Source organism: Limanda limanda, chromosome 11 (genome assembly GCF_963576545.1).
Source record: "Limanda limanda chromosome 11, fLimLim1.1, whole genome shotgun sequence".
NCBI lineage: Eukaryota > Metazoa > Chordata > Actinopteri > Pleuronectiformes > Pleuronectidae > Limanda > Limanda limanda.
This window is the reverse complement of record NC_083646.1, coordinates 19,253,695-19,268,162: the sequence shown is the minus strand read 5'-3', so window position 1 is coordinate 19,268,162 and position 14,468 is coordinate 19,253,695. Positions and strand designations below refer to the sequence as shown.

The 14,468-nt window shown below is 39.3% G+C and overlaps 1 protein-coding gene across 1 annotated transcript in view; it reads left to right on the top strand.

Moving 5' to 3' along the window:
- LOC133014346 (RNA-binding motif, single-stranded-interacting protein 3-like) overlaps nt 1-14,468 on the top strand; it is a 135,576-nt gene that overhangs the window by 99,878 nt on the left and 21,230 nt on the right. Inside the window, exon 7 of the mRNA XM_061081552.1 lies at nt 13,423-13,529. Coding sequence (XP_060937535.1) covers nt 13,423-13,529 — 107 coding nt within the window. The remainder of the gene's footprint in view (nt 1-13,422; nt 13,530-14,468) is intronic.

The following is a 14,468-nucleotide window of genomic DNA, read 5'->3' as shown; positions in this document are numbered from 1 at the left end:
ATCAAAATAATCACAACAGAAAATGCTAACATCCACTGATGCCAAATGCATGCACTTAACAAACGCTGATATTTTGTTCTGACGTCTGCACTTAAAGGGACTCTTACCTTTGTTGCATTTTTACACTTTTTTTGGATAAGGTTAAATTGGTATTAATAAGGTAATGACACTCTAAAATGCAAGACAGACCCACCAGGAGTAAAAACAAACAATTATTTCACTCTCATAATATTTAGTGAAAACTTCAACCAATAAAATTCTTCGGACCGAAGGACCTTATTGGCCGACAGACCTGTCTGTTTGCTGCATGGACATGCAGATTTTCCGTCTGCTTCTTGTGGCGCATTCGGGCCCGCGTCATCAAGGCATGTGAATGTAAATGTATATAACTTACCGAATCCATTGCTTTGGTAAACAAAAACTCACGTGCGTGCGCGGAGGCAGTAGGTTCTAAGTCTGCTTGTAAATAAAGTTTCTTCAAAAAAACACCGCGGATGGGAACGAGGGGGTGGGGCATTGGAGGAAGGCGGGATGATTTGAATGTGCTGTAATTCTCAAATGCAACAAAGGTAAGAGTCCCTTTAATGTAAACAGTTGTCCACATTCCATAATTAATGAAAATACTACCATCATTTTCATTGACAAAATATATTGTCAACTTTGATCATTTTTTTCACTAAAATCCTAAAACTGTTCATCTCTATTATGGACTTAATTTTGCAAAATGTCCTGATTAGCTCATTTAAAAAAAGAAATATAAAATCAGGTCATAAAATCGGACCAAGCACTGAATGACAACGTTTGATTCTTGATTCCAAACACAACACATTTCTGTTGCTATGTAGGTCCAACATCCAGAATAATGAATATCTTTCTATGTGGGTTTTCGTTTGCCATGATGCATTCACACTATCTTTGTTTTGATTTTCACCTCTCACATCAGGACATATCTGCCTTAGACCACCTTGAATTTGTGTAGTAAGAAGGTTTTAGTGATTAATTCCTGCATTTTATAAGACAGGGGTTGAGACGCACGCACAAGACATGTTAATACACAGACAAACAACCCTTTAAGCAAACACTCTTTCTTGGATTGTCCACCAAAGTAAACACCAACGACTTTCAACGAGGAGTGGAAGAGAACAGGGGAAAGTTGGAGTGCAGAAAGAAAAAGACAAGAGAAGGAAAAGGAGGATGAGGGATGTGTGCGTGTAAAAAAGAATGGCATGTACTGGATAGAGAGAAAGACTAAAAACGTGTGAAATAACAGGGCAAGGACAAGGTGGTAGAGGGAGAAAAAAAAGAGCTGAGGTGGGGAGAACCGAAGTAAAAGTGACAGAATGAGGGAGAAGATATGGAGATAGAGAGGTATCAGATATAGACAGAGAAAGAGAGAATAGTGCATCACACTGTGGAACATAGAAATCAAGCTCAGGCAGAGAGAGCTGTGCCCAGTGCCCTGGCAGCATGATTTGTGAGGTAAAGCATGGTGGGCGACACAGTTTTTCATTCGGACGTAAGCACACACACACACACACACACACACACACACACACACACACACACACACACACACACACACACACACACACACACACACACACTGACACACACACATCTGCTGTATTTCTATTAACTGTGAGGTATAGCTTTGTAATTTAATACCAAGTGAATGATGCATCATTACAGCAGTCACTGCTTCTTTTGTGTGTGTGTGTGTGTGTGTGTGTGTGTGTGTGTGTGTTTGTGTGTGTGTGTGTGTGTGTGTGTGTGTATGTGATTGCTTGTGCTGTGTGTGTTTGAGACCAAAGACCTTAACTGAGTAATTTCTGGTTGAAACTGAAAACCTTTTTGGTGGACTTTGTAAAGAATATCTAAGACCTCAGTGGTGAACGTTAAAAGCTAGCAGGACTGAAGTGACCGCCTACATACTAAAGCATTTACATATTAGCAATGGATCAGATGTGTATATAAAAGGTGTAAATCATAGAAGATGATAAGTCAGAGAAATATCACCTCCTCAGATTTTCAGCAGACCCCTTTTATTAGTTTTGTGTCCAGCAAACTTGTTGTTTCTCAGTCTCAGAGCTCTCGTTCTCTCATCCTCCTCCATCATCCAGGCAGCAGCTGTTTTGCAGTAAGAACCCCACACACTACCTGACTTGCTCCAAACGTCAATCGTAGATGATTTATTTCAGCATTTGACAGCTAAAAACTTCAGAGTGAACACTGTTTTCTTGTCAGCAGACAGACAGAAAACAAGACTTCAAATCACTGTAAATATGTCCATACCTTCTGGATTTGTGGCAGCTTTCTGCAGAAAAACATCAGTGTTTACAATATTTATAGCTTGTGATGCAAAAAAAAACAATTTGAAACAGGTTTAAACTTAACACCACACACACAAGCACAGATAGGCTCCCTCCCTCTGCAGCCGCCAAGTCGTTGACCTCTACATTAAAGGAAATGCATTATTTTTCTTTGTCAGGGTTCTCCATCTTCTCCTTTCTCCTCTGTATGTCTGTTTATGTGTGTATGGGAGAGAGCTACTATATGTTGACCTCTTATGTCGCTCTGGATTCACCAACCAATGAACTTGGGAGAATGTGGCCCGGCTCGATCCTCTGTGAACTGATCCACAAACCACACATCTCTGCTCACCAATCTAAAGTGAAAATGCGTCTCTAAAGCCAGATTTTGCTGATTTATGTCACTGGTTTTCTGTGTCACTGACACTCTGGCATTTCCAAAGCTGTTGTAGAAACAGGCCTTTGAGCTTTGTTCTGTTCATAGTCCTTGTTTTATATAAACACCACAAAGAACTGCTGTTGTAAAGCGTTGAATCTACCGTGCAGGAGCAGTTAGTAACCGTGTTAATGTGTCTGGGTGCTTGTGTATTTTTCCCTGTCTGATTAATTAATTGCGCAATCCATCCATCCAGCTGATGAATGGACAGGCAACAGTAGTATTTTCTCCCTAGACTCAAGGTTAATGCAGGCATTGATCACATGACTAGAGCTTCCATCAGCCCCAGTTAACAGGAAATCCATTGATCTGCAGTGCTCTGCTCCTCCCAGTGGGTCTCTTCATAGACATAGAGCAACTAGATTAGTTGTAGACTTGATTCTCTCAATTTTATATATTTTATTTATACAAGAACAGGAATGTAGTCTGACTTCAATCAATGTTATTCTCGTTGTAAGGTTATAATATATGATCACAACACAGCTTGAATAGGATCATTTCATCAAGATGGATAAAAAGTGATTGTAACATCTTTCAGTGAGCCGATGATCCTGCATATTCGACATTCCACTCCGATGTGTAAATGTTGTATTTACTATATGTTGTAACTCTGTCTTCTCATTGGCCGTCGTTCGATAATGTTCTGCTGACATGCAGTGAGGGGAGAGACTCGGCTCCAGTGGGAGGCAACCTCTGTCCAACCAGAGAGAGCATATATCGTCTACAGCTTCATCACGACCATGTCACTTCATGTCACTGCTTGATGTATTAAAACCTCCCAGATCTATGGGCGCTTTCACACCTGCACTTCAGTTCATTTGGTTCAGGCCAAGAGGGGGAAAAATAGATATATCGTTGTCTTTCAAGCTGTAAAGATACTGTTATATGAACTGACAGTTAACCCACTCATTGGACAACTTCGCTCAATGAATACAATCTTCTATGGTCTTCACAAAGAGCTGATGCAGAAATAAATGATTATGAATATTGTTATTGGAGGAACTGGACCTTGTGTTTTGCACCATAATATTCAAGGAGGACAGTGTGTAGTATTTTATACTGGTGGCTGAGATTCTTGTAGTATAGGACACACACTCCGGGCACCTCTGCGCGAACTCCTTCTCACTTTCTTATTTAAGAGAAATCCTTACACACACTTAGTAATATGCACAGGTGTTACCATGGTTACCTAATCTTGAATAAATAGGCCTGTAGGCTCTACATTTATACAGATTGCCTAGAAAACAGTATTTAATGACTAATGATCCACAGATAGTATAACATTAGTTTAGCCTTTGAATTCACACAAAAAACATGTACATGTATTTACTATTAGAAAACCCCTGTGTAATCAACTAATGAAGTTCATAAGTTCATTACTAATGAACTAATGAACCTCATTAAATTGGCAAATCGATACAAGGTTATTAGACTTGGAATTACATTTTTGAAGAATTCAAATTCTTATTTTTTTTTCATTTTTCCCATTTTGTACATTTTTAGTTTTATTATCAATATGCACCCTTCAAAGTCTTGCAAGTCCCTCAGACAGTTTTGTTTTGTCTTTCAGTTAAAATAGCCTCATGCAACACATAATACACTCAACTTAAGATGACTGGGTTTCTCTTTTAGTATCTCGATGTGTCACAATAGCAGCAACACAGCAATTCTCATTGTATTTGTGGTATTACGGCCATATTGTAGAGAAAATATGAGATTTCAAAAATAATGTTGTAATAATAGAAGAATATAGTTTTAATTTAAGATGAAAAAAGTAATTACACTACAACAAAACTGAAAATAAATCACCGGTTGGAGGAACCTCTGCTCAGCAGAGTTTCAGCTTCTTCTGGATCCAAAATCTTGAAACAATCTCGTTGTTTTTTGAGAATCTATGAAACACCTTTGAATATCACTCAGATGAATTGGCTTTGATACGCTGACGTAATTTCTTAACAAGTGCCTCAGTAATTTTAAAGAAGTAAAGAATTTAGCACAAAAAAGTTACACATTTCCCGCCCTTTGCACTTCTTATATGTCCTTGTTTCTGTACATGCTGTTTCTTTGTCCTCCCCCCTCCCCTCCATTTATCCTCTTTCTCACGCCACCACTTCTGTCCCACATCCGTCTCCATTGGTCCCATGCCATTTCTCCTTCACCCTCTTGTCATGCCTCCTCTGTTTTTCCATCCCTCTTCTACTTTTTTGTCCAACCTCTGTTTGTCTTTCTCCCTCACTCGCTGATGTAGCGTTGTAGCTTTGATATTTACCCGGCCCTCTCCTGATGGGCAGACAAATGGAGGACAATAACCCAACGAGTCCAGATCTCAGAGACGGTGTATCACTCTGAGTAGATTCAATAATAATCATGAGGCTTTTAAAAATGTGTACAGTCTAATGCGCATGGTGTGATCATGAGGCATTAAGCCCCCATTCATTGCCTCTATTCAAGTGGTTCAATACTTTCATAAATGGGAAATGAATTTTATTCAATGTCCTTGATAATGTAGGAAGAAATTGAATAAGGCTGCACTGAGAAAAAAGATTGGGTAATTATGTGGAAGTGCTGCACTGTCAGACCTGTAGTGAGCTTACCTATGTTATTTGGAGCCACTTATTTAACACTCAAACACAGCTATGGGTGTTAAGATGCAATGCTTTTGGAGACCTAACCAAATAAGATAGATGCCATCGACTTCTGAAAGACTTTTGGGAGATTCATTTCCTAAATGTGTTGTTTCAGTAGTGTATTGTTCTCCTGTTTGTCTCCCAGCCAATTATGTTTGTGCTGTTTTAGGTTTATAATAAGCAAATGTAGTGAAATTAGTAAACTTTCCCCTGGGGATAAAGTGAGGGAATGTGCTTGGTGAAGACCATCAGTTTTCTTTTAACCTTAAAAAAGAGTAAATATCTTCTAAAGCTCACTTCTCTGTCTCAGCTCACACAGTCCTTATAGTTTTGTTTATTGCAGTGGACACTTCTATTGCAATTTTAATGATATAAAGTGCTGCTAGCAACTCGAATAAATATTTTCTAATATATATTTTTACATTTATGTTTGCTTCTCCTCATGTGAGATGCTTGAACTTGAAGTTAGTAACCCTCCAGAGTGCATATTGTTCTGTCCCAGGGCTTTGAGATCTTTGATGTTGGGTGTCCTAAACAAAAATATTATAAAATATTTACAATGGAGAAGGGTTGAATCTCATTAAGCTCAGCTAAGGGATTCCTTATTTTGTCACATTTGAGGATAAGATCCCATGTTGCTTGCTAATGGATGGATTTCTTTTTTTAGAATTGTCCCATTTCAAGGACTGGTTCTAAAACCATTGAGCCATTATCAGCTGAAGGTGTCTATTTACCAACAGAATGGTGTCTTAGGCTGTTTCCACATTCTTTTCATGTTTCTTGTCTTTGTTACATTGTAAACATTTGTTCAGGTTAGGTTTAGTTAGGGCTGGGCAATAAAACCATGTATTTGAAGAAGAATTATGGCAATGTCATTTTCAGCAATACCAATACCAATATAAATGAAGTCCAATATGTATCAATAGATTTGTAAAATATTTTGCTCTTCTGCAAGTGTTTGTCATTCTCCACTCACAAAGAAGAGCTGCAGCCTTTACTCAGGAGCAAATATGAGCCGTTAAACTCAAAATAAATAATATTGAGACCTTCATGCCCTACTTTGGGTTTTAAATTGCATTTAAGGGAGCCAATTACGACAATTCTGTTGTCATCACCTACTTGGGCTGCGTCTGCTTACACTTGACATTGCTTGTTTTATTTACGGGCGTGTGTCAGCCGTATCATTATGGTATTAATACTAGCATCAACAACTTTATCTACAGTATATTGTTTATCTTCTGAATTTAAGCAGGTGGATCTAGGATAATCTGTGTCCCCCCCCCCCCTATATTTCTTTACATCTTGTTTCTTCTGCTGAGGCTGCTGAGATGGATATGTTTATTTTCTCTGCTGGAGTTTTAACAGTCTCTGTGCTGCCCCACTGTGGTTTGCTCTATCCCACAGCTCCAATGAGTGGTAACAGTGTGTGCTCCACTCTCCACAGTGCAAAGCCATGCTACCTGGTGCATGTCGTGTTGTGTCAGTTAAACAGAAAACCTCACACTTCAATAAGTCTGCTCCAAATCACTAAAGCTCCAGTTCTTTTTTTTCACCTGAACACACACATTTAGACACATCATTCTCTACCCATCGCTGTCATTTTATTGACATGTTTTGTGGTCCACACACTTTTTACGTCTTATTTCTCTTGCTGTTTCTGTAGCATACAGAAGTCACCACTAACGGAAAGAAAACACTAAAACCAGAGTTATTATTAAATCTGAAAAGGAATGACTTTTTGATAAATAGATAAAACAGGTCAATCAGCTACTGCAAGCATTAGTGAATGAGGGTAAATAAATCTTAATAGTCCACAGTTTGAAAAACAAACCAGGCGTCTATTTGTCTGACAATGTGTTGTCTGTTCACCTCAATTACTTTTCTTTGTTGTTTAGCAGCATTGACCACTAGGAGACACATGCAGTGACACACACCACATAGTAGTTCAGTGTGTGGGTGGGTCTGTTTAGTTTTGGTTTAACAGTATTTCACTTCACACATTTTCACAGGGATGAAGCTCAGGTGCGCCTTGTACAGCAAAGCAAAATAAAAAAGAAACACAGATTCAGTTTAAATACTGATTCTAAAATGTTTTACCTTATTAATGATTTGATCTATTTATTCACATATATCTACAAAGCAATACATGGACCAAATACTGAGAACACCCCAATCCCACACCTCAAAGTCTTGGAAGCCGATGAGAAAGTATTGAAAGGGCCACATATCCTTGAAAATCACCTGTTTCTCAATGCGTCACTGACAGATTTTTCCTTCCTTCTATGATAAAAATGAGAATAACAGTGGGAACACAGTTACTGGTTGGCAGCTTTTTCTCTTCTCAGTCTGACCTATACACACTGACTATTTATGGTCAATTTCCATAATGTGATCCACTAAGGAGCCGGTCCTGCCTCAGAGACCTGAGGAGTGTTCTTCACTGTGTCAGAGTTCCCTCTGCAAACTAAGAAGCGTCGTTAAGCTTTGTCACAATGTATAAAATCCCTCTCCCCACCTTTTACGACTCTGGGAAGAAAAACACTGTTTTGGGAGATTTTTTATGACTCCAGCAATTGTTAGCAATAGTTAACGATTCAGATTTAATTTGATTTAGTCATCTCTGTGTCCTGTTTACTTAAGAATGCACATCTCTCTGAACTCTTTAGATATTGAAATAGTTGGTTTGGACATGTTTAATTAACTCTACGTACCCAAAGGTATGTAGGGGGCAGACACAGCTGCACCCGAATTCATCACAAATTCATCACTTTGTGTTACAGGGACGCCGGAGTGAGAACAGCAGGGGTCAAACTGACAATTAAAAATGTTCCTCCTTTTAGAGCCCTCTTGTGACTTGCAACAGATTGCAGTAATGTAGCTGTGAAAGCAACCTAAATAATTAATTCCATGCACCAGTTTGAGCCGTTTTTCTACAGGGAATCTTGTCCGCGGATGTTTTATGGCTGTTGTTTCTTCCTAATTATGTGGCGACTAAGTTTGCCTCTTAATAATAAATAACATTCATTATTGTCAATTTCATCGTCAGTATTTATGGCCTTTCACTGTGGTTGTGAATGAATATAAAGTGTATAGCAGGAGGTATTTTTTGTATGCATCACCTGAAGTAAATATAACTTGTCTGTTCATTTTAGCCAGAATATAATGTAGATAAAATGATTATATGCACATAGTTTTGGCTTTTAGAATATTTCTATGGTACTGTAATATTACACACTGGTTATTGAAAGTCATTTTGTATCATTTCAGTTTTTCTTTTACTTTTAGACAAATTCCAAACATAATGACTCTATTGAGCTTTAATGAAAGGACTCAATAGGAAAAATGGTTTTATAGGTTGGTTGATTTCGTTGCTCATTATCCAACACTTTTACAATTAATAGCCATTTGCAATTCTTCACCATTTGGGTCATATTGAAATCTTGTTTTATAAAAAACAATTTCGAAAACCGCTTACAACAGCAATGTCGTGTATGTGAATTTCGATGTGTTTGTACGTTGATGAATGATACTATTGGGGATTACAAAAGAAGACGAGGAAGGACAGTGTCCCTCCTGCTTGTATGAATGAAATGTCCCTCTGAAATCCTATTGCCTGATTCACGCATTGGGTGTTAATGTGATGGACACCAGAGAATGAAGGACAGTTCTTAATTTAGTCAAATCATCTCTGAGCCGCTGTCAATCACATCAAGGGACATTTTTTCTGGACTCGTTTTTTAGGATCGCCTATTTAGTATTTTTGTACCATTAATTCTAACCATAAAAAAGAACTAACACAGACTTTTTACTGTCTTATTGTTAAACCAGATGAGTAAAAATAACATATTTTAATTTGGGACACAGACACATCCTTTTTCATTCAGATACCGAGGATAATCAATTACGTTCGGATGAGCGAGCGCTCCTTCTGTCTTTGTGCGGTGCTTTAGAGCAGAAGCAGAGAAGAAAGTGTCCTGACTTGACAAGTTGTCAACAATCGACTGTGTGTCTCTCTCTGTTTGTCACACCAGTGAAACAAAACAGCAGCAGAATACAGAGGCCGCCTTCAAGTCTGTATCAAGAGTGCACATCTGTCCCCATATTTTCTCGTGCTTGAAGTAGCAATGATTTGTCACACATACACACACACACACACACACACACACACACACACACACACACACACACACACACACACACACACACATCATTGCACATTTAACTTAACACCCTTAAGCCTGACAGTTAAATCCTGGCCACATCATTCTCAACTGTGTCTTTTAACATAATTTGAACCTAATCCTGCTCTAAATCGAAAATTAAAATTCATGACAGTTTTCTAGATGAAAATGATAGTCTTCTGTTCATTTCTCAACTCATAGCTTTTACATTTGCAACACTTTGGCCACTTATCACCAGAGGGTTTCCCAAAGTCTAACAAATTAAGAGTAGTAACCTGTGTCTTCGATGGTTAGATGTCCAAAGGCCCAGGAAACGTATTAGTGTAGCTGGAGGGAGAATGGTTTAAATTTGTTGTAACAAAGTCCCTGCTCTTAGGGTGGAAACCTTGGAATTTTAAAGCTTCGATTAAATACTGGAATGTTTATCGTGTATCATGTGTTTCTCAGGGTTTGGTCGATGTGGGCCCCCCAGGTCCCTTTTTGCCTCAGGCCTCCAAACTCCCACTCCTTCCAAAGGAACAAGAACTATTTTGGTGGAGTTTGCAGTGCTGATTGTCACTGATTGGTTGAGCACAAGTCAGCAGCAACATGGCATGAACGCAAAAAACAAAACAATGCATTTAATTGCCATGGTGTTGAAGCAAATATAATTACCGTCAAACATGTTACTATGTGAAGGCCGTTGCTCTCAAACGTTCCCTCCCCTTTTCCACTCTGCCTCCCCTGCATCCATTCATTACTGAGCAAAGGTCAGAGTTGTGCAGCAGTAAATGGAAAGAACAACCTAATGGAAGGAAGGCATAAAAAAGGCTTTGGTAAGTGAAGTTTGGTCCCATGGCTCCACCATTCCTTGACCTTTAGCCCATGATAAAAATAGCGATAATTTCAAATCAGAATCAACATATTTTTTAACATGTTTTGGTGCTTCAAGCTTTTATGATGCACCTCAAGGGACCCATGTCTCTTTCATGATTCTTCCCTCCCTGTGGTTAGATTTTTTCCGCATTCACTTCGGAACACCCATTCACTGTAATGTAAATCTCGGCTATCTAGTGTCTCAGAATTTTCTGGTGAGCACAAATCACACGTACACCTACTCGCCATGTGTTTACCAGTTGTATATGAATGCATGGAGCAGACTGTGTAAAAGAGGGAGAGAGAAGGGGAGTGATTGAGAAAGATGAATAGAAACGGCAAAGGGTGATAACAAGGGCCCGGACTGTGTGACCTGTTATTCAGACAGAAATCCCAGTAAAACAGTGTAATGTCAAAGTACTGCTAAATGCAGCATAATCACATCGTGCTCTGAATGTTCGTCTTCTTACCTTTGGAGTACCATCGAGGCCCCAGGCGTTCTAAATTACTCTTGTTTCAACCTTTGGCTCTGAATGCTTCTCTCAGCTGAGAACTCCTCTTCTCATTTTTCAGTTTACAGAGCTGAAGAAACATTTCCCCTCAAGTAGGAGAGGTAATTGCGTAGTTTATTTTGGACTTCATAACGTGTGAATCAGTACCAGCGTGATGATATCACTTTTGCTTGTTCACAGAGCTCCATGTCACCTAAGAATCTCTTTATTTCTTTCCTATATACAGTGATGAGGCTCCAGAGTTGGAGTTTATCCGCAGTGTGAAATCATTGCCAATTAAATAGAACAAGAGTGTGAGTCAGTGACTCAAACATGCCTTGGTGGATGTAACAAGTGAGAGGCAAGGCATTAAAAGTAGGTGGCTTATTCAATTTCAGGGCCCAGAGGTGTTTTCAAGAAAACTGACTGTGATCATGAACAGAAGAACTGCAGTTACAGTTCAGTTTTCAAAATTTCACCATTTTAGTGTATTAAACATTTAGTCATTATGATTTGCTGTGCTTCATTGGTTTCAGTATATCTCAGGCTTGTGACAAATCGAGTATTATCTAATTTATTTGTAGCTCACTCCTAACATTAAAACTAAACTCAAAAGGAGACATACAATACATTTCTTAATCATTCTCAAGACAAGTTGTTCATAATTTTTTTACAAAACACATTATTTGCCCTCTACATTGTCACATTATTACATTTTCTAAACTTGTTCCCTCATCAGCAGGTCAAAATCCTTTTAAATAAATAACGACATCTGGGAGAAAAACAATTGTCTGTGGTCCTCTCGGGACTGTAATAAACACAACTTATCATTTCATTCTGACCAAATGAAATGATTGGCTGGTGTACCTAAGGGCTGCTGCACACTAGAGGATAATCGGGCTGATTCTAGACCAATTTGACACTTCCGACAATCGCGGGGGAGTTCCCGACTGGAGGTTAATCGGTTCCGATTATCTGCCCAAATAATCCTGAAGTGTGGGGGGGTTTACAAAACTAAAGATCGAGTCGGAGCCTTCCTGATCTGTAATAATTGGACAGAAAGAGAGAGGGATCGAGAGGGATCGAGAGGGAGGAAGAGAGAGCTGATCGTTAAGCATCACCGGATGTTGAACACTTGAGCAAATATACATTTTCCAACTTACCTCCAGCTTGCTCTGCAAAATACATTAGACAATTCCACCTTCTCAGCCATGATTTCCATGATATCCATGTTCAGTTTTTTTGCTGCAAAACCGAACATACAAAATTGGTCCTCCTCCATGTTTGGTCATGTTCCCCTCTACAGGTCAGAAAGTGGTGGAAATCTGTGGGAAACAAGAAAGAGATGACAGTATCCCATATTAACGTTTTATTAACTGACATCTCATGAAAGGCTTCTGATTGGACGTTTTAAAAATTGAGTTGAATGGCTCAAGGTTAGCATGTCAGACTGTGACAGGAAGAAAAGAACAAATTGGCTGGTGGAGCTTAGAGATAGTGGGATCATGGGCATGCGGAAGAATACAGTCTTCCCTACTGCTGCTTTGCTCTGCATTATTTGTGGATAAGGTTGAGCAATAACTGGAGATCCCCAAAAATACCTTGGTCTCAGAGATCACATAAAACAGGAGACTTCCTTGCAACTTCATTATCCATCGAGTGTCCCAGCCCGTCAGGACTGGACTTTTTATTGTTTGTTTAATCATCTTGAGTCATTTCTTTGAAACCAAAGCCATTATTCACAATCTCTTTCTTTCTAACAAATCCTAAAGCTATGCCCTTGGAATAAAATTAATTGATACAGAACAAAACCTTTTTCTGGAGACTCCTGCTCCAATCCAGCTACTTCCTGCTGTTTCAGAAGCCTGTAGGGTATTTAAGGTCTATCAAGTTGCAGTTGGAATTCGGGTGAACTTTTGTATGGGAGGTCACACTCAGCTAATCCTATTTGTAATCAAGGCTTTCTTCTTTCTCTGGTCCAAGAAAAGGGCCATGTTGTCTTTGGAGCAATCACAACCCCAGCCTATCGCCCGGGGGTCAGGCTGTGGAGTTATTTAGCGTATTAAGTATGCCTGCTTGGTTTTGTTGTTTGAACCACTCGCCATGCTTTGATGATTAGCCCGTGGCTTTGTTTCTACATCAAGGCTGCTCTTGTCGGAGTGCGGTTGTAGGAATTGTAGAGATGTGCGATAACTGCTGTTGTTTAGATGTTTGGATTAAGGGTACAAGAGATTAATGTGTTTTCTGGTCCAGGTGATTTATGTTATGTTTCTGTTTAAGCCACCGCAAATAGCCCCGTCTTTAAGTCCTATCTTTGTAATGTGACTTGTAACCCAATGCATGGAATTTCACTTTTTCCTGCTATTAAGACGATTAATCCATTGCTGTTTGTCCTTGTCCTTGTTTCTCTCTCTCTCTCTCTCTCTCTCTCTCTCTCTCTCTCTCTCTCTCTCTCTCTCTCTCTCTCTCTCTCTCTCTCTCTCTCTCTTCCCTCCCGCTTTTTCTGGCGGACTCACTCTGTAGCCCCAGCAGAGCCGTTGCTGTGCAAGTTCGCTGATGGAGGCCAAAAAAAGAGGCAGACCCAGGTCAAGTATCCCCAGAATGGCCGACCGTGGACACGGGATGGAGAGGTAAGGCTTACAAGTTTATTTAATCATCAATACCGGCTCACCAGTACCCTTCATATAAGACTTCCTTCATCAGCCACTGCAAGATATTATTAAATCATAAGTTGAGGGGGCCATTGTAACACAAGAACCATGTCCTTCAGCCAGTGTTGCACGAAATAATCATTTTTGACCTCTACAAAAGAAAACAACATAGATTTTTCCTCAGGCAGAATAATGCCGCAGCAGACAGTTCTTTAATCAACAATAGCCCCTCGCTTCTCCAAATCAGAGTGAATGCAATGTGTCTTCTGCGAGTGGATGTTCAAGAGGAAATAGTTAAGTTAACGAATCAAAAAATGATGTGGTTCTAACTTAATCAAAAGTAGAGTATAGATTAGATACTATATTAGAGTAGAGCATATCCACAAACTTCTTTTAAGCCTTTTTCCTGCTCAACTTTCTAGCAAAAGCATAACAGTAATTATACCATAATAGAAATGCTGTTGCAATAACTACAATGGATTGTATTGGAGCGTTCCACAGCAGTGTCGGCAGCTGCTTCACAGAAAGTCCAAAAAGTCACCTTTCTCATACATTTTAAATATCTAGCTGATGTCCCCTTTGACATCAGTTCCTGATTATAAAATCTGAAAAGCCTGACAGGCCCCCCTGCAGGGTCATTATCAGCTTTCATATCCAAATTACATACTGAAGGCTGAATTAGAGATGCTGCTGACAGTATGAAAGCTGGCATATACAAAAGTTATTAAATTTAAAATATAGGGGTTTTTTGCGAGACCCCAATGCCAATTTATGTTTCCTTTTGTCTAAACTCGCACTTCCAGTCTGTCATTCGCATGAGAAATGAAAACCTTGTGCACCAGACTGAAAGCAGACTGAGTGTTACACAATGCCGCGAGTTCAGACGTTGTTTGTGTCGATACCAAAGCTTTAATTCAA